This window comes from Sorex araneus, chromosome 10, assembly GCF_027595985.1.
Source record: "Sorex araneus isolate mSorAra2 chromosome 10, mSorAra2.pri, whole genome shotgun sequence".
NCBI classification, from domain to species: Eukaryota; Metazoa; Chordata; class Mammalia; order Eulipotyphla; family Soricidae; genus Sorex; species Sorex araneus.
Window position 1 is genome coordinate 23,569,111 of NC_073311.1, and position 19,034 is coordinate 23,588,144.

Below are 19,034 nucleotides of genomic sequence, written 5' to 3' on the forward strand. Positions count from 1 at the left end.
GTCAGTTTTCCAGGTGTACAAGCAGGCATTCACAGCATCACAGGATTCTGTATACCACTCAGCTTTAGTGCTTGAAGGCAGACTGGAATGGAAGCGCAAGAGGCTGATCGTGATGGCTACTGGTTGTTTTCTGTGACTGAGACTTATATCAAGTTTTGCTTTAGTTGTTTTAATGACTCTGAACCAAACTGTTCCCTCATCTCCTGGAATGAGATCTTTGGTATCCCAAGTATCCCATAATTGTGAGTTAACTTTTCTAGTGTATCAATATTGCATTCGTTTTGGACAGAGAGAGTGGGGATAAGAGATTAGGAGCATGAAATAAGTAAAAATAAGGAAGTTCCTTCAAACTGAGTTTGAAAAACAAAGTTATTATATCCTTAAAGAAATCCTAATAAAATTAATAGTGAAATATGCGGTTATTATAGATAACAGTGATTCTGTTATTCAATCAAATTACACCTCTATTAAATTTGTTAGGAATGATCAAATTCACAATTGATGAACCTGCATTCACATCATTATCCTCCCAGCCTTAGTTGAAATTATGGTTCATTTCTGGTGTTGAAGGCACTGAATGGGCTCCAGTAAGTGTGTCCACCATTATTTCACCATTTTTGTTGCCCTAACAACCTTTTCTTATATCTTAATAATCTGTCACAGTTAATGGTGAGAATTTTTTAAAATTATATACTATGATAAGATTTGTTTCAAATTTCCCTTTTTTGTAGAATCATAGACATTTGGGTTGAAGGTTATGCTGGCCACTGAGTGTAAGTTTGGAACTGTTTGTTCATTCCTTACTATCAAGAAGAGTCACTGTCACTGCTACTGTCATCCCTTTGCTTATAGATTTGCTTGAGCGGGCACCAGTAACTTCTCCATCGTGAGACTTGTTACTGTTTTTGGCAGGCTCTGCCATGCGGGCAAGATACTCTCGGCAGCTTGTCAGGCTCTCCGAGAGGGGTGGAGGAATCAAACCTGGGTCAGTCAGGTGCAAGGCGAACGCCCTACCCACTGCGCTAATGCTCCAGCTCTCCAGAAGAGATCATATAAAATTGATATGAAGAAATATTTTGATTCCAGGGAAAGAACTGGAAACTCTTCCCCACTTAGCAAGATCTGATCTCTACCTATAGCTATTGCTTTTCCCCATCTTCTTTGGGTTCTGTCCTATTCCACACTATTTTTTTGTAAGTTTGCACTTTCCCCCAACCTCCCCATATTAAAAAAGATAACATTGGCTCAAGAGTCAAAATTAATAGGAACTGAAAACACATGTTTTAAGGTATTTACTAATGAAACTATCTGGACTGGAGTTTGCGTTGTTGGGAATTTAGACATGTACGTTCGATTTCTTGTGATTCTAACTGCTTCTTAACTTTTGGGAGCGGAGACCTTTTGTGCTCAGCTTGGGTGCAGTTCTCGAGTTGAGCACAAGAGGTCCTGGGGCCCAGTTGATTCTTGGATGAGTTGAGCTGGTGGATCATATTAGGGCTGGAGGACGCAGGGCAACTGGGGCTCTGCAGTGCTAGTACTGGGCCGTGCCAGTGAGGCTTAAGTTCTGCAGGGCATATGGTGATATTTTGAGGACCTTGTGGAGCCCAGGCCCGTCACATGCCAGGTAGGCATTTGCCATAACTGCTATACTATCTCTAGGCCCCTAAGTTTATCTTAATGACTTTCACTGGATTTAGAAACTTTTTTTAAAAAATAAAATCAATTGTTGACTCTGATATTTGCTTCTACCTAGTCTTCCTTTCTTTAGCGTTAGCATTTTAATGCAGGTGTGTTAAATATTTTTTTCCAGCTCTTCTATCTCTCCCAACTCCACCTCCTCTTTATTATTTTCAGTGGCAGTTTGACTGGTTTCTTTTAATCTATATTTTGTAATTTCTAGTGCTCTTTAGCTATGTCTAAAATTTCAGTTTTAAAGTTTGAATTTTTCAGTTTTACAATAAAAATTTCTACTTTATTGTAACTTGCATTTTGATAACATTATGATAAGTTTCATTATTATAGCTCATGAGTATATTCTTCAAACTCTGTGTGTGTGTGTGTGTGTGTGTGTGTGTGTGTGTGTGTGTAATGCAGGATTATATCCAGGTCATCACATAGTTATACTTTCAAGACAGTGATCTACCACTGAACTACATCCTCACTTATTCATTCTCACACTTATTTTGAAGTCTACTCTGGTAACAAGAATACCTAACTTTCTATGTGATTTTTTTAAATATTTCTTTTGCTGTGTATGAATTGTATGGTTTTGTCTGCCTTACGCTTTTGTTTATGAAAAATGACATAGTAATTCTGAGACTCTGGATGTTGTTATGATCTCATACAGTATTTCTTATTGTTTTTAGGAAGTTGGCCTTAGGAAAGATCACATTGGTCCAGCTTTAGCTGATTTGAAGTTAGATTAGTGTTGAGCAAGAGTCTTGGGACAAAACAATAGTATACCAGGTAGGGTGCTTACTTACATGCAACTGACCTACTTTTGATCCCCGGTATCCCTTATGCTCCCCAGAGCCCTGCCAGGAGTGATTCCTGAACAGAGTCAGGAAAAGCCCTGAACACCGCCTGGTGTGTGACATCCAGTCCCCACCCCCACCCTTCCAATCCCCAATTAGAACATTTTTTTCTCCCATTGATAGTTTCCTGATCTTTGTTAGAATGTGTTTCCTTGGGTATTCTGACCGAAAAATGGTGAATCTTGGTGTATCTTTCTCCCCTCCCCCCATGCACATTTTTTTTTTTATTGTGGGCCTTAAACTTCAGTTCTTTTCCAAGAAATTGTGATGGATGAAATTAGTGTTACCTTTTATGAGACTTTCAGGTGAGATTATTTTTTTTTCCAGGGGGCCGTTGGTTGTTCAGTTTCCTTTGGCAAGTACACACGGGAATTCATGGCATCGGTATTAGTCTTACTTTTCCATATATTTTTCTCCCTGAAATCTTAATGTCTCAAGAACCCTGCTCTGCTTATCTACTGATTCCTTCAAGACATTTCAGTTTTGCATTTTATTCAACTTTGCTGGTTACTCTTGAGAGAGAGGGGTAGTCGGGGAGAGAGGGAGGGAGGGAGGGAGAGAGAGATTAGTGGTAATCTCTAGGCGAGCAGCTAGTCAGCTATTGACAGAGGTGAATGCAGATATAACATTAACACTAGTATGTTTACACTTTGAAAGTGAATTCTAGAGGGGACAAGTAAAAGAAAACAGAATGATGGAAAGGTGGAGATAACCACAGCGACATTGATGGGAAAAAAATAATGATGTTCTGTCATCATGTGAACTAGGAGTTGATGAGGCATCACTGAAGTAATCAATTTTTATTTAACTTCTGTTGGCTCAAGTGAAGAGTAATTTTTGCTTGTTTGGTAGTTTATGGGCCTTGAAAGAAGTATTCATTTCTGCTTTCTTCTATCTCTACTTTATTGCTGGAAGTTCTTTATCAGAAATTTTACTTAGCTTTATATACATCTTTCTCTGCCAACTTTTTATATACTTGGATTATATTTATTTTAGAACATTATCATTTTCCTTTTTCCACTCACCTCATGTTCAGCTATATTTATGTCTTGAATTTTACTTAATTTTATAGAATTGAGGTAAGTTATATTGGTCTTATTTTTATTAATTGCCACAACTTTTATCTACTCTAGATATAGAATACTAGTATTTTTTTAGTATTATACATTTAAAAGAGTAGATTCTTTTTTTCTATTATCAGCACTGTCAGGATATTACTTTTATGGATTTTTAGTTCATGATAATTTAGTTTATCACTATCCAACAAAAATGAGCTTTACAATATATTAGGTACTGACTTTATAGAGCCACATGGAACTTTTGACAAGGGGTGGATATTGCACACCCACACTTTCATTTTATAAAATTATAACTAGTTTAAATTTTAAATAACCACATGTGACTCAGACCTTTACTATTACACAATGATACTATAGAACATTGACATTAAAACCGGTGCATTTATCTTCCAGAGGATGTAAATTACTCTGCTGCAGCAGATAATTTTGACTTTTATAAAATGTCTTTTTATTTCTAAAACAAAGACAAACTTTGAATTTTTCAATATTATATATGAATATGGCATCTAGTTCTTTGTATTATTAAGGCAGCCATAGAGTGGTCATTAATGAGATATTTAATTGCTGAAGAATAATTTTGAAGCAGAGGGCATCTACGGGATGTCCAGCAATCGTGGCCAGTGGGGCCAAGGATTCAGTGTGAGGGTCCCACTCTGCTGGGGCTTGACTACTCAGGCTCCTGAAATGATGTTCTGGGGTCCAACAAGGTCAACTGCCTGCAGATGTATGTGCCTTAACCCCAGCACTGTCTCTCAGGATCCGGACAGAATAGTTTTCTTGCACTTCAAAATATTCTGTAAGAAATGGAAGACAGAGGCTAGTGAGATTGCACAGGGCTGTGCTAGACCCCAGTTCACTCACAGTATCACATGGTCCCTCAAGTAACACCATGTCTAGCAGGGAGGCCCAGAGCAATGACAAGATGTCCCGGGTGGTTCCTGGTACTGCAGTCAGAGCAGTGATGCATTTTCCAGCCCAGCATGGAACCATTTGCCACTTGAACTGAATCTGGCCAGCAGTGGCCTCAGCCCCTCTTTGCACAACTTACTAGGACCTTCTCCTCCTGCCGCCCGCTGAAAAGAAAGAAAGAAAGAAAGAAAGCAACCTCATGGTCTTAGGTATGAACTGAAAAAGTAAAATAAAATTTAAAAATATAAAGTGTAAAAAATTCTAAATCTTGTCATGGCTTTTTTTACTATGATGAATTAAGAATTAGTATTTGATTAAATATTTAAGATTTAAAATAGTTTTATTGTCATGTATTTTTCCTGAATTATAGTTGTTTATATTTTGCTTAAACATAATATAGATTGATATTGATAACATTGATATAGAATTGAGATTTTGTAATTGATAGAAGAATTTGAGGACAGCTTCACGAAACAAGTCAATCACTGCCATCTAGTTCCTCAAGCCTACTAAGCTATTCCCTGGTCCCAAATGTAGCACTGCACTGTCTGTAGCACTATTGTCCCATTGTTCATCGATTTGTTCGAGTGGGCACCAGTAAAGTCTCCATTGTGGGACTTATTGTTACTGTTTTTGGCATATCGAATACTTCACGGGTAGCTTGCCAGGCTCTTCATGCGGGCGAGATACTCTCAATAGTATCTATTATATATGAGAAAGAAATAATCTTTACTTTTTTACATTTTGTAAATTATCAGCGATCTCAAAGTTTTCTGGTTTTAAACAAAATAGTAGTGATTTTAAGGTGGAATTAAGGGATTTTCTGACTTAATTTACAATATAATTTGAAATTCACTATGAAACATCATACCATTTTAACCTTTTAATTTTATTTCTTAGCATCAATATCAAGGTTGTACCATTGAGATATTAAAGTACTTGATAGCTAAGGAAAAATGCTATGGAATTATAATACAAAACCCTAAGTTTAAAAAATAGGTTGCATTAAAGCTTGTTTTATATAAATGCTCAATGCTAAACATGGTTTATGATTGAATCAGTTAGTTTATTTGCCTTGAGGAGAGAAGCCAAAAATGCATACCTAAATTTTATTTCCAACTGTAAATAAATGTATAGTTTTCCAAAAAATTCTTTTTAAAAGTCTCTGCTCCTTGCAAGTCACTCATTTTTTCTTTTACTCTCATCCTTTCTGCAGTTCTACTTCCTTTTTTTCAAAGCCTCCAATAATCCCCTAGAAGCCTTGCCTACTTTGTTGCCTCCAGGATGATTAATCCATGTTAGTAAATGATTTCTTCACAGGGAAGAACTAGAAATAGATTTTTTACTCATCTAAATGCTTAGTAAATTTCTTACTAAGCGAATGTGAAATTTTGCTTCTCTGGCTTTACATTTAAATGAAATTTCATTTAAATTTGATCATTGATATTATTTCTGTGCCAAATGGTTCCCAGATAATTCTGCATGTGCAGTTGGAAGCATGCCATCAAGCAACTTACTTAAGCATTATGTTTGACAGTTCACTGTACCATTATATGAAGTACTATAATTATGCTCAACGATGAAGCCAAAAGCAAATCCCAAATTTTGCATAACTGTTGTGATGACAGTGTTCTTATAGGAACATTAAATAGTTTATTGTCTTTGCAGCATATAATAGCACTTACACACCTACACATATATGCATACGGATATAAATCAAAATAAATTATTAGTGTAAAGGTTTGAGAAGAAATTTTGTTCATAGTATTATAAATATCATTTATAATATACATATTATAGATACAGCCATTGTAGTAAAAGAATCTGCTACATTGAAAGTCATTTTCAATGTCTTCATATATACATGTGTAAAATTATGTATATATTATATATAGATGGAAATAATCAGTGTTTACTCCTGGCTCTGTGCTCAGAGATCACTCCTGGTGTTGCTCAGGGGTTCCAGGTATCAAACTCAAATTGACTGTGTATAAGGCAAGCAGTTTCTCTACATTACTGTCTCTCTCTCCATCACTATTCTTTTTTAATATATATATATTTATTTAACTTTTTAAAACTTGAATCACAGTGATTTATATTCCTGTGATACAGATTCAGCTATACAATGTTCAAACCCCGGAGTGCTCTCTTTATCTTTGTCTCAGAATCCCCTCCCAATACACTTCCGGCCCCTCCCCCTTGGTAAACTCAGTTTGGTAGACGGGTTCTCAGGTTCTATTGTTTGTGGCTATTTGGTATTTCCATATCCCACAAATGTGAGAGATCATTCTGTATCTCTCTCTCAAACAGCATGAAACTGTCCAGTTCTGTCCCGGTAGTAGTAAATTGAATGATTTCATTTTTTCTCACAGTTGACTAACCCATTGTGTATCTATATCACGGTTTCTTTATCCAGTTATTTGTTCTTGGATACTCATATGTTGTTTCCAGGTCTTGGTTATTGTGCATAGTGCTGCAATAAACACTGCAGCAAAAATAGAACTGAACTTCCAAATTGACCCACGATTGTACATCATGGCTTTTGACCCATAGGCACCAAAACAATATATTGAGAAGACAACCATTATTCATTTTGATAACTAACCAACCATATGTAGTTATTGCATGTCTAAAATATTCTTAGTTCTAACTGAGAGTCATGGCAGTTGAGAACGAGAATGAAAAAACAGTCATTTCAATAGTGTTTTTTTATCTATTGTGCAGGCTGAAATGATAAAACATTTGCCAAAAGTATTTTTTTTTTTAATAGTGCACAAGAAGATCAAGACTGGTGAGATCAAAAGATTATATATATACTATATTATACATTTTTTTTTCTTAAATTTATTTATTTTTAATTAGAGAATCACCGTGAGGGTACAGTTACAGATTTATACACTTTTGTGCTTATACTTCCCTCATACAAAGTTTGGGAACCCATCCCTTCACCAGTTGCCAAAAGTATTTAAAACTAATTTAGTTTCCTTTTTTTTCTGAATGTAGCTATGTAAAATTTTGAACAATTTATATTTCTTTTATTTGTAGCTAACATTGTATTTCCGATAGTACTGATTTGGATATTCCCATGGTGGCAGTTACATTATTTCCAATTTTCCAAATACTACTCTGGAATAAGATAATTTTAATCCTTGATTTTTTTTAATAATGGATGCCATCTTTTATTCCCCTCAAAAGTTATGTGAACAGCAACAGTACATTAAATGGTTGTCATAAATTTATAAAGATCTCTTTTTAAACAATTTTATATACATATTCCCACATCTAGTGAATAATCACAGCTATTTACAGTTAAAGTGTAGAAATCATATATCAGTTGTTTGGTATACTTAAAAATTAATTGATCTTGTTTTAATAGCTTGTTTTCTATCTGAATTTTCCATATAATAATTTAATTCTCTCTTTATTGCTATTGATGGAAACTGCACCTTTGCGGTCGTAACATTTAGGGAAGATGTTAAGGGAAGTTATCCGTGACAAGCTGATCGTTCTGGCTGTTGAATACCCACCTCTTCCTGAAGTTCATAGTCTTTGTGCATAACACTTTCTCCTCTTTTAAACGCTCAGACACTTTGATCCTTCATGGATTCATCCTCTACTCTATAACACTACCATCCTTGAATGTGGCATGTTGCTCCTGCAAAGTGTTTTAAATCTCTTAATAACCTGTATTCTTATTTTTTTTTACTTTTAAAAAATTTTTAATTAGTGAATCACTGTGAGGGTACAGTTACAGATTTATACAGATTTATACATTTTTGTGCTCATGTTTCCCCCATACAAAGTTCGAGAACCTTTCCCTTCACCAGTGCCCATCCTCCACCACTAGTAAACCCAGCATCCCTCCCTCTCCCAATTCCCATCTTCCCCCACCCCAAACTGCCACTATGGCAGGGTATTCCCTTTAGTTCTCTCTCTCTGATTAGGTGTTGTGGTTTGCAATAAAGGTGTTGAGCGGCCATTGTGTTTAGTCTCTAGTCTACATTCGGCATGCATCACCCCTACCCCGCATGACCTCCGACCATATTTTACTTGGTGTTTCCTTCTCTGAGATGCCCAGAATGAGAGACCAGCCTCCAAGCCATGAAGTCAACCTCCTAGTACTTATTTCTACTATTCTTGGGTGTTAGACTCCTAGTCTATTATTCTATATTCCACAGATGAGTGCAATCTTTCTATGTCTGTCTCTCTCTTTCTGACTCATTTCACTTAGCATGATACTTTCCATGCTGATCCACTTATATGCAGACTGCATGACCTCATTTTTTTCTAACAGCTGCATAGTATTCCATTGTATAGATGTACCAAAGTTTCTTCAACCAGTCATCTGTTCTAGGGCACTCAGGTTTTTTTCAGATTCTGGCTATTGTAAACAGTGCTGCAATGAACATATAAGTGCAGATGTCATTTCGACTATACTTTTTGGCTTCTGGGATATATTCCCAGCAGTGGTATTGCTGGATCAAATGGAAGCTCAACCTCTAGTTTTTTGAGAATCGTCCATATTGTTTTCCAAAAGGGCTGAACTAGTCGGCATTCCCACCAGAAGTGTAGAAGGGTCCCTTTCTCCCCACATCCTCTCCAACAGTGGTTGTTTTTGTACTTTTGGGTGTCTCTGTGGTGTGAGGTGTATCTCATGGTTGTTTTGATCTGCATCTCTCTGATGATTAGTGATGCAGAGCACTTTTTCATGTGCCTTTTGGCCATTCGTATCTCTTCCTTGGAAAAGTTTCTGTTCATTTCTTCGCCCCATTTTTTGATGGGGTTGGATGTTTTCTTCTTGTAGAGTTCAACCAGTGCTTTATATACCATTGATATCAACCCCTTATCTGATGGGTATTGTGTAAATATCCTTTCCCATTCTGTAGATAGTCTTTGTATTTTGGTCACTGTATCTTTTGGGGTGCAGAAGATTTATTCTTATTGATGAAGTTTTTTCAACCTAGTTGTTCCTTTTCAATATATTTACTCTTGTTTCCTATCACCGCTAACATGTCGTTTGCATAAAGATATAGTGCACTTAAAATTAGATTAATCTTTACCAAAGAAACTTTTCCAAATATATTTACCAAATATAATCTTTACCAAATTATATTTTTAAGGAAAATATAATTAAAACTACTGTATAGGGTTTTATTACCTTAGGTGACAACTGTGACTGAATTTTTGGGTGTAGCCTTGAACATAATGGAGCAATCAAACTTGGAACTAAAATTATTACAAATAATAACAAGGAGCAAAGGACTTTTTATCTTTGATCACAAGTCAAATGACAGATATATCACAACACTGTTGCTCTTTTCACATGTAAGAAGTTGTAGTTGTGAATTCTATTTTTGAACTATCTCATGTTGTGAATCTTATTTTTGAGGTGTCTCACTCCAAAACTATGACTTTAAGTTATATGTGTGTCAAAACAAGTAACTCCTCTCACCATTCAACAATATTACATACTGGTAATATGATATTTCTTTCCATTTTATTTTTTGGGGGGTCACACCCTCCTGTGCTCAGTGCTTACTCCTGGTAGTATGGCTTTTTTTTTTTGCAATTAATGTGGTTAGAATCTACACTGTGTATATATGTATAGATTTATAGATATATTTATATATTAAATATATATATATATATTTATTTTCAGGGAATAATTTGGATCCACTCTTTCTCTTCAGGTTCAAAACATTATTTGTGGCTGGAGAACGATGTGATGTGGAGACTCTGGAATGGTCAAAAAAGGTCTTCAGAGTCCCAGTGCTAGACCACTGGTGGCAAACCGGTAAGCATTTTCCAAGCATGTACTGAAATAGTGCTCAATGTGTTATTTAAATGGTCTTATTTCTTTAAGGAGAGGAGGAAAATTTGAACTATGATCATTTATTAGGCACAAAGTCAGCATATAGTGGTACTGGTGTAGTAGAAATACATGATTCTTTGTTTGACCTATTGTTAAAGATAATTTCATGAACTAAATGGCATTGATGTAACCATTCTCTTGGTCCCTAGGTAAAAAAGCACTGAAGACTTTTTTGCTTCTCCTACTTTGTTTCCTCTATCTAGTAAGTCACTAAATCTCACATTTTCTCTTAAAGTGTCTGTGGTATTCATCACATATTCACTACTCCCATTGCCCTTTATCACCTCCTCCAAGTGAAATCCTCCTCTTCTCTCATCTTTTCACTTTCTTTTCCTGTACACATTAAACATTACTCCTGTTTACTTATTTTCCCAGCACCGTTCTGTTTTAGGATTTATCTGGGTCTCTGAGACCCCTTTTTGTGTTCTAAAAATATTTAATCGTTCTGCCTTGAGGTAGACATAAATTTTTCTCCATGACATTTATTATTGTCTTTATGATTTATTTACTTATCTTATTCTCTGTTTTCCTCCCTTCAAATCAGGGATGTGCAACTTTTTTTTTTCCTACCAAGAGCATTTGGATATTTATAGTTTCAATTTCAGGCCTTTCAATTAAATCAGGGGGTAACATCAAAAAGCCCATGAGAAGCATTTGGGTCTGTTCTGTCATGAACCGAGAGTAGAGCACATGATTCCAAGAGCCTTATCTGACTGGGGGCCAGGTGTTCCTCCTCCCTGACTAATTGATCCCCAGGAAATAGAATGCAGATATAATAAAGATTTGGGTATTAAAATGTCTTTAAAATATTTATGCTTTTTCTCTCAAGAGATGTTTATGTGTCTATGTGACTCAATGGTTTAGTCACTTCACAATCATGCCGAGTGTAGAGATTTGCTTGATTTTCTGTTGGGCCTATTACCCTCTCATACATACAGATTTCATTTTAATCTCACTTAGTTAACTCGATTAGATCAGCGCTTTTATATTAGTGTTTTTAGAATTCCTGTCTTGTGAGCAACTGAGCCAGAGTATACAATTTTAATGAAAAACATTGATAAAATTCCTTGCAAAATTAGGGTTTTCTTTTCCTTAATTATTATAGTTGGAAATTCAACTGTTTTAAGTTTTATAGACTAAAGTCTAATTCTCTGATTTTGATCATTGCTTTTTTCTTTTCCTTATTTGATACTGTTTCAAAAATTGTTTTAGTGAACTTTGCATTATGAAATATAGTGATCAAAACAGAATATGCATTCCTTAAATTAGATGAAAATCAGAAATTTATTTTCTCTTTCTATTTCTCTAGCTTGATTTGCTGAGGAGAGATTTATTATATAAATTAAGATTTATAACTATTGGGAAAAGAAAAATGATGAGATTTCCTTTGGAGAAAAAACTACCTTATGAGTAGAAATAAACAAGTAAAGAATTTTGTGTCCTTATTGAGTTGATGCGTTGATGATTTATAAATTTTTTAATAAAAAATTTTATAAATTAATTTTTCTGAGGAATAGGAAGAAAATACCTTCTCACCTGTAAGCTAGTTTCCTTGCCTAGTAAAATGGATGGTATACTTCCCACATCAAGGGATGTCACACAAATGCTTGGGCAGTTCTGTTTTTCTCCTTTTAAATGTGACAGCTTTAAAACTTGTTGCAGGAAACCAACACATTCATAAAATTATGATTCTTTAACTTTTTCTTATCGTTACCCTTGTACTTAATTGCTTGTGCAGATGTATGCATTAGTGTATCCAGGCTTACCAAAAAGCTCACTGAAGCCTCATAAATAAGTGTGTGAGTTCCCTGGTGGGTTCTGTATTTTTTTTTTAATGTGACTGCCATTTTTTTTTCAGTGTACTGTTCAATGGGAATTAATAGCTATATTATGTCAGTGTGCTGTCACTTTAATCAGCTTTGGTTAGGTGCTCATTACTGTGGGAAGCATAGTGGAGTCAACTAATAATGATAGATTATTCCCATCCTCCTTTTCAATTTCATCTGATGTTCTTTCCAATCAAAATACGCAGGAGGGGAAAGCAGGTAGCTCGATAGTTTTGCATTTTATATAAGAAATTCATTCGAGGTGATGCAATGTCAGTTACTAACAGAAAATGTAGTTCAAGTCCTGATTTGTTTGCGTAGGAGAGATCAGTTCATTAGTTTCAGAGAGGATGTTGTAGGGAGGAATTGCAGTGATCGTGACGTTTAGCCTTTGCACTGCTCATCTTCCTTACAGTGATATCAAGTTTATCTTAAAGTGTTATCAAATTCAAGCACTGTAGGGGAAAGGTTATTATTAACTCAGAAAAATTAATATTTATAGAACATTCATGAATTTTGCTAATGTTTTACATATCAAGTAGATGGTGCTGTGCTTTCCCCTGAGGTGTGCTAGTCAATAAACCTGATAATATTTGAGGTTTGACCTTCATTTGAAATGAGAGAATTACATCATTTCAGTTTTTAAGTTTCCTACAAAGTCTTTGCCATGGCTTGGGAATTGATTTTTTTAAATACAGTCACACATGTATATAAACCTTCCATGCAATGTCTAATTTCTGAATTTGCTTTCTGATCATATTAATATATGTGTACAAATGTGCTGCATAATTTGGAATTAGTGCCAGCTACGTTAAATTACTAATGTATGAATAAAAATTGATTAGCTCCTGTGCATTGAATTGCAAGAAGCCACACTGCAGTCAGTCTATTTATATTACCATATTGTTTTTGTTAAACAAGTGAAACTTGTATTAGAAACAACAGATTTCTAGTGAATAACATCACCCTTAGGTCTAATAGTATCATCTTTCCTTGGTATCTGATTTAAATAATACCAAAGATTTTAGAATCTAAATTGGGAACGGATTGTGAAATGTTTGAGAACAAATAAACTCCTTATAGAAGCGTTTTACCAAAACAATTGCTGTTGTAGGGTTTAATCCCCAACACATGCAAAAAATTGATTTTTCATTGTTTAAAACCTCTGAGATATGAGTGGAAGCTGGAGATGTAGTAAGGTGGTAGGGCACTTGGTTTGATTCCCACATGCCCATGTGCTCACAGAGCACTACAGGACCAATTCCTGAGTGCAGAGCAAGAAATAACCCCTGAATATCTCTGGGTTTGGCCCCCAAACCAAACACTAGAAAAAAAGAAAAGAAAACACGCACAAAATAAGAGAAATAAATAAATAAATAAATAAATAAATAAATAAGCTCAACCCAAACCTCTGGGATATTAGCACTATGAGATGTTTTGGAGTATAATAATGTAAAAATGTAATGCTCTCATGAAATTGTTCTTGCTAATTGTAAATATAATGGTTTACTTGATTCATAAATTTAGATAAAAGACACATTTTTGTCCTTCCCAGATACTTTTTCTTAACATCACTTTATCCAACTTATTCTTAAAATAATTGAAAACATCTGGACTATTGGCCAAAATTTTCATTTTTTTATTACAGTGAGAAAAAAGAAGTGTTACAATCATAATTTTTACAAATGAAACTTAAGAGTATAGATAATTGTTTTGTTACAGTATATAAATTCATGTACAAAATAATGAACAAAATATTTTATTGCCTACAAATGTTTAATCACTAGAAAAAAAACTTTGATGTTGTAGATCATTTTTAGAACTGAGAAAATTTTCCAGAAGTGAGAACTAAGCGTGATTTTAGAAAGAACTTTTGGTAAAGTGCATGGTGTCCTTTGTAAGAAATTACTTTTCTGATTTAACCTGACCTAAAAAAGAACTGGTTTTTTTACTAGTGAATAACCTAGCACATGCCAAAAAATTTCCTTAAATTTTATAAACTATAGTAGATTTTTCCTTTAGTGGATTTCTTCTCTTTCTTGTTCTTTGTTTTTCTCTCCCTTTTCCCCTCTATTGCCTCTCTTTCTCTTTCTGCCTTTGTCATTCTCACCTCTCTCCCTCTCTCTTTCTCTCTTCTTTTCTCCCCACTCTTCCTCCCTTTCTCTCTCTTTCCCTCTCCCTCCCCTCTTTCCTCCCTTTCTCTTCTCTTCCTTCAGGTTTTCTATGCAATATGAGATGCTAGTTATGAAATTGTTATAATAAAACATTGTAGTTCCATTTTTAATATTAATTTAATGCTAGTAAAAATAATTTGTTCTTGTGTGCTGGAGAGATAGTACAGCAGTAGGACCCTTGCTTTGCAAGCAGCTGAACTGGGTTCAATTCCCTGAATATGGTTCCCTGAAACCCCTCCAGAAGTGATCCTGAGTAAGCCCAATCTTGGCTGAGTGTGATCAAAAACAACCAACCTACCGAAGAAAATACATTGTTTTTTTTCCTTTTGGTCAGTTAGTTGGAGACTAAATTTGTAAAGTTAATATACAAAAAATCCGCAGAAGCTTTCATAAGGGCCTATTTGGTAAAGGGTTTATATCAAATTTATATCAAATGAATTTATGCCTCTTTCCATCTACTGTGACAAAACATTTGTTTGGCTCCCTTTAGAAAATGTAGAGCTTAAATTAAAAATATTTCAAGTGGGGCTGGAATGATAGTGCAGCAGATAAGACACTTGCCTGGCAAACAGCTGATCCTGGTTTGATCCCTGGCTACCTCTAAGGTCTCCTGAGCCTCCCCGGAGTGATCACCAATTTCACAGCTGGGAGTGAGCCCTGAGCACTGCCAGATGTGGCCCCCAGGAAAACAAACTGAAACCAGAAATATGTCAAGTCACTGAAGTCCAGGAAATCATAAAGTAATTGAAGTAATATCTACCAATGTGAGCAATAGTTGGTGATTTTGTTGTTTGCTTAGTTTCTGTTATTTTAGTGGACGAGGAAAATTCTTTAGAGAAGTTCAAAACCCATAAGGAGTGATTTTGATGAAAAAAATAAAAAGGTAGTCACCCAATGGAATGATACATTGCTGATGATTGAAGTTATTGATTTTACTTTATCTGTCTTAAGCCATCATTTCTGAGTTCTTATATCTTAAAGTAATCACAGTATTTCTCTTACTGACTGATTGAACTGCTGAAGTTTTAATTGCAATTGCTAGTTGTTAAGAAATAGTATTCTATATATAGCCTAAGTCCTCCTTTGAGGAGGCAGAATCTGATAATTTTGGATTTTATTAAAGTGGACTGGAAGTTCCAGCAAACTTCAATCATGCTAGTTCTTAAATCAAAATAATTGATTCTAAAGTGAGGAATGCTGTAATACCATATTATTAAAATGTGTCAAGGATACTTGACATGATTATCCTTACTTTTGCACAGTTTGGTAAGAAATAGACTTTGTGAGAATGAACGAATAAGTATTTTAACTACAAAAATTTGTTAGGTTGGCCAAAGTTAGCCTTAGCCTTAAATATATTTAGAGAAGTTTCCTTAGTTAAGAATTTTATGATGACACAATTTTTTTAAATCAATAAAGTGAAATAATTAAAGGTTTAAGCCAACATTTATAGTAAGTGTATTGTTTATAAAAATAGCACATATCACTGAATGATGAAATAATAATTAAATATCATTAAATAGATTATTTTAGAGCAGTTATGCTAAGCAGAAATTTCTAAGGTAATGGTATAAACTCAAATATATCGTTGTGTTATTTCTCCTAAATAAGCTAATCATAATATCACCAGGATTTGAGATTAGACACATGGCGTATCAAAGTTTAGCCATTTTCTTCCCTTTGGCCTATTCTGCTGGTGCATTTGCATTTTTCAGACATTCCTCTTTGATGTATGTGAGTTGATATACATATTACAAAATATGTTAGTCTGCCAATTTGTAATTCTAACTTTAGTCTACAGTGGGAGGTTTTTTTTTTACCCTTTGTAATTCAACACTTGAAGCTTTATCACTCTTATTATTTCAGCCTTGAAAAATAATTTTACGACCATGGCTCAATGCATAATTTTTGAGAGCATATTTCATGTACATGCAGAAGCTTGTATATTTTTCTGCAGAATGCCTTCTTAGGGCAAAGGCAATGAGAGACTGTACAACTAACATGACAGTGAAGAAATACTATTTTGGCAACTTTACCTGAGGACTCTATTATTTAAAAATATGTTCTTTTTTTCTGATTTGAGTGGCAGTAACCACTAGAAAACACTCCTGCAGCTATGGATTTGGAATGAAATAGTTCTAGGTGAAGACAAATGCTGCCTTCCTAGATTTTACTTTTCAAACATTTGTCATTCTGTGCTTCTGGGTTTTATTGATAATTTTGAAACCCATCAGACCTGGATTATGGATGTAGGGTTTCATCAATGCACAGGCCTACATTGAAATTGACTGCTGAAATACACGCTATAGAACTCAAGAACTGGCTTGGTTTATGCCTTATCAGCTGGGCTGTGAGAATACCTTCTGCCTATTTCAAGTATGATAAATAACTACACAACTGATGTATTTTGGTTTATTTAGGATTATATTGAAATTTTTTATTTATATCTTCATAGACAAGACGTGTTACGGAGAAGAGAAATAGTACAGTAGGCAGGAAGCCTGCCTGGCACATAGCCATCGGGATTTGATCCATAGCACCTGGTATGGTCCCCCAAACCTCACTGAGTGATCCTTGAGTGCAGAGTCAAGAGTAAGCCCTACACACTTCTGGGTATGCCATCTCCACCAAAAAAAAGAAAGAAACAAACAAAAGAAAAGGAAAGACATGTTAAATCATGTAGCATGAGAATTCATATCAGGAGAAACCATTGTCATCTCTATGAGGTTCAGTTAGTAATGTTATCAGTTTCCATCTGGTAAGATAGAGGAAGAGCTCTGATGTCATCTTGGCTGCTACATGACAACATTTTTTTTTCTCATTTATAGCAGTCTTCTTCTGTAGTCGATAATTTTTTAGTGATAATTTAAGGTGACTCATCAGTATACAAAACAGCTTACATCTATATAATTGCTTTCTGGAATCTTTATGCTCATTATTTTATTAACAGTAAAGTTTTCATTTTATTAACAGTAAAGTTTTGATAAGATGTTAAACACTGAGAAATTGATTAATATAAAGTTTGTTTGATCTTTGAAATACCTATTCTAATTGTATTCCCCTTGTTAAGAATCATGTTTAATCTACAGTAGAAAGGTGAAAAATAAATCACCATTATATACATTTGGAGGGGGGGTGAGGTAGTGTTTTTGGTCACACTCTGCTGTGCTCTGGTTTCATTCCAGGCCTTATACTCAGTTCTGATGGTACTAGGGTGATCAGTTCTGATGATACTTGGGACCGTATGCAACACCAGAGATTGATTCATGAAACCATGCAATCAGCCCATCTCTCCAACTTGATATGTCTATTCTTATGCCTTCTTTAATTCAGCAGTTTTACCTAACCCAACTGCAGTAGATTTATGAGTCCATTCAGTGATCACATACAGTTCCAGGTAGTGGGTTGGCAAGAGAGTTGAATAAGACCAGTGTCTTGCAGCTCAGATTAATGATCTGCTCCCAGTACAAAAACGTTAGACTGCTTTGAATGAAATGTTTTCCTCTGTAGTCATATCATCTAGTGAACTCAAAGATTAAATTGATTTTCTTTCACTGGGTACATCTCACTGTTTCTGCTTTCTTTTTGCTTCCACTGTTCAAGTTATTTATAGCTCAGGGTATAGATTCAGAGGGAATGGATTCTTTACAAATTGCCTCCATGGAACATCATGATGCTGTGATTAATATGACTCAGTGGTACTAGGTTGCAGAATTGATTTAGTTCCAGGATTTCAGTTCTCTGCATGGGCCACCGACTTCCAAATCCATACTGCTGCAAAAGTAGTATTTCTAAATTCACAGTGAACAGAAAATATCAAGTACTTCCAGGGAGCAGGAGCTTTTGTTTCCAGAGCTGGGTTTGTAATCCTACCTCTCTCCCCTTCCTCACTGCCATGCCTGTCTCCACTTCCTTCTGTGTATCTTTCCATTGTCAGCCAGAACCCCAGTGGTCGTTCTAGACAATTCCCTCTTCCCTTTCACCCCACATTCAAACTATCACTAAGACCTTTAGATTCTGAATATCACAGATAGTAATTTAATCTTCTATTTGCCAGATTGCCAAACCACCAATATCTGCTTTCTTCCTCTGTGTTGGCATTCTCAATGAACTCTTCTGGTTTGCAAGCAAAGAAACTTTTAAAGTGCAATTTTGAGTAATCACCTCTGCTGAAACTGCCCGTGTCTCCAATTGTACCTAGAATATATCAGATTCTTTAGTGACATACAGAAGATACTTTGTGATCTGCCTCTGCTCACCCCTCTCACTTGGGCTCTTATTATCTCCTAAGTTTTATCCACCCCAAGTTTTGACCTGCCGAATATGTGGCCATCCCTGAACACTCTAATTTCTCAACTTTACTTCTACTCCTTACCACTACACCCACCCACCCTGTCACCCATGCCTTTCTTTGAGTTGACTCTATTTCATAAATATTTATTGAAAGACTGACTTTTGAATATCATTATTAGGAAAAAATGGTTATAATAGAGTTTCAATAATAACCTATATGTAATTTTTATTTTTCTTTAGTCTAATTTCTCCTGCTCATTTAGGGATTTTATTTCATGCTTTAGTTCTTTTTCTCCCTTCCTTCCTTTTTTCCTTCCTTCCTTCCTTCCTTCCTTCCTTCCTTCCTT

The 19,034-nt window shown here is 35.2% G+C and overlaps 1 protein-coding gene across 1 annotated transcript in view; it reads left to right on the plus strand.

The window, feature by feature from the left end:
• The window catches only part of ACSS3 (acyl-CoA synthetase short chain family member 3), a 186,800-nt gene that overhangs the window by 111,616 nt on the left and 56,150 nt on the right, over positions 1-19,034 (plus strand). The window contains exon 9 of the mRNA XM_055118199.1: positions 10,213-10,316. Within this exon, the coding sequence (XP_054974174.1) occupies positions 10,213-10,316 (104 nt within the window). The remainder of the gene's footprint in view (positions 1-10,212; positions 10,317-19,034) is intronic.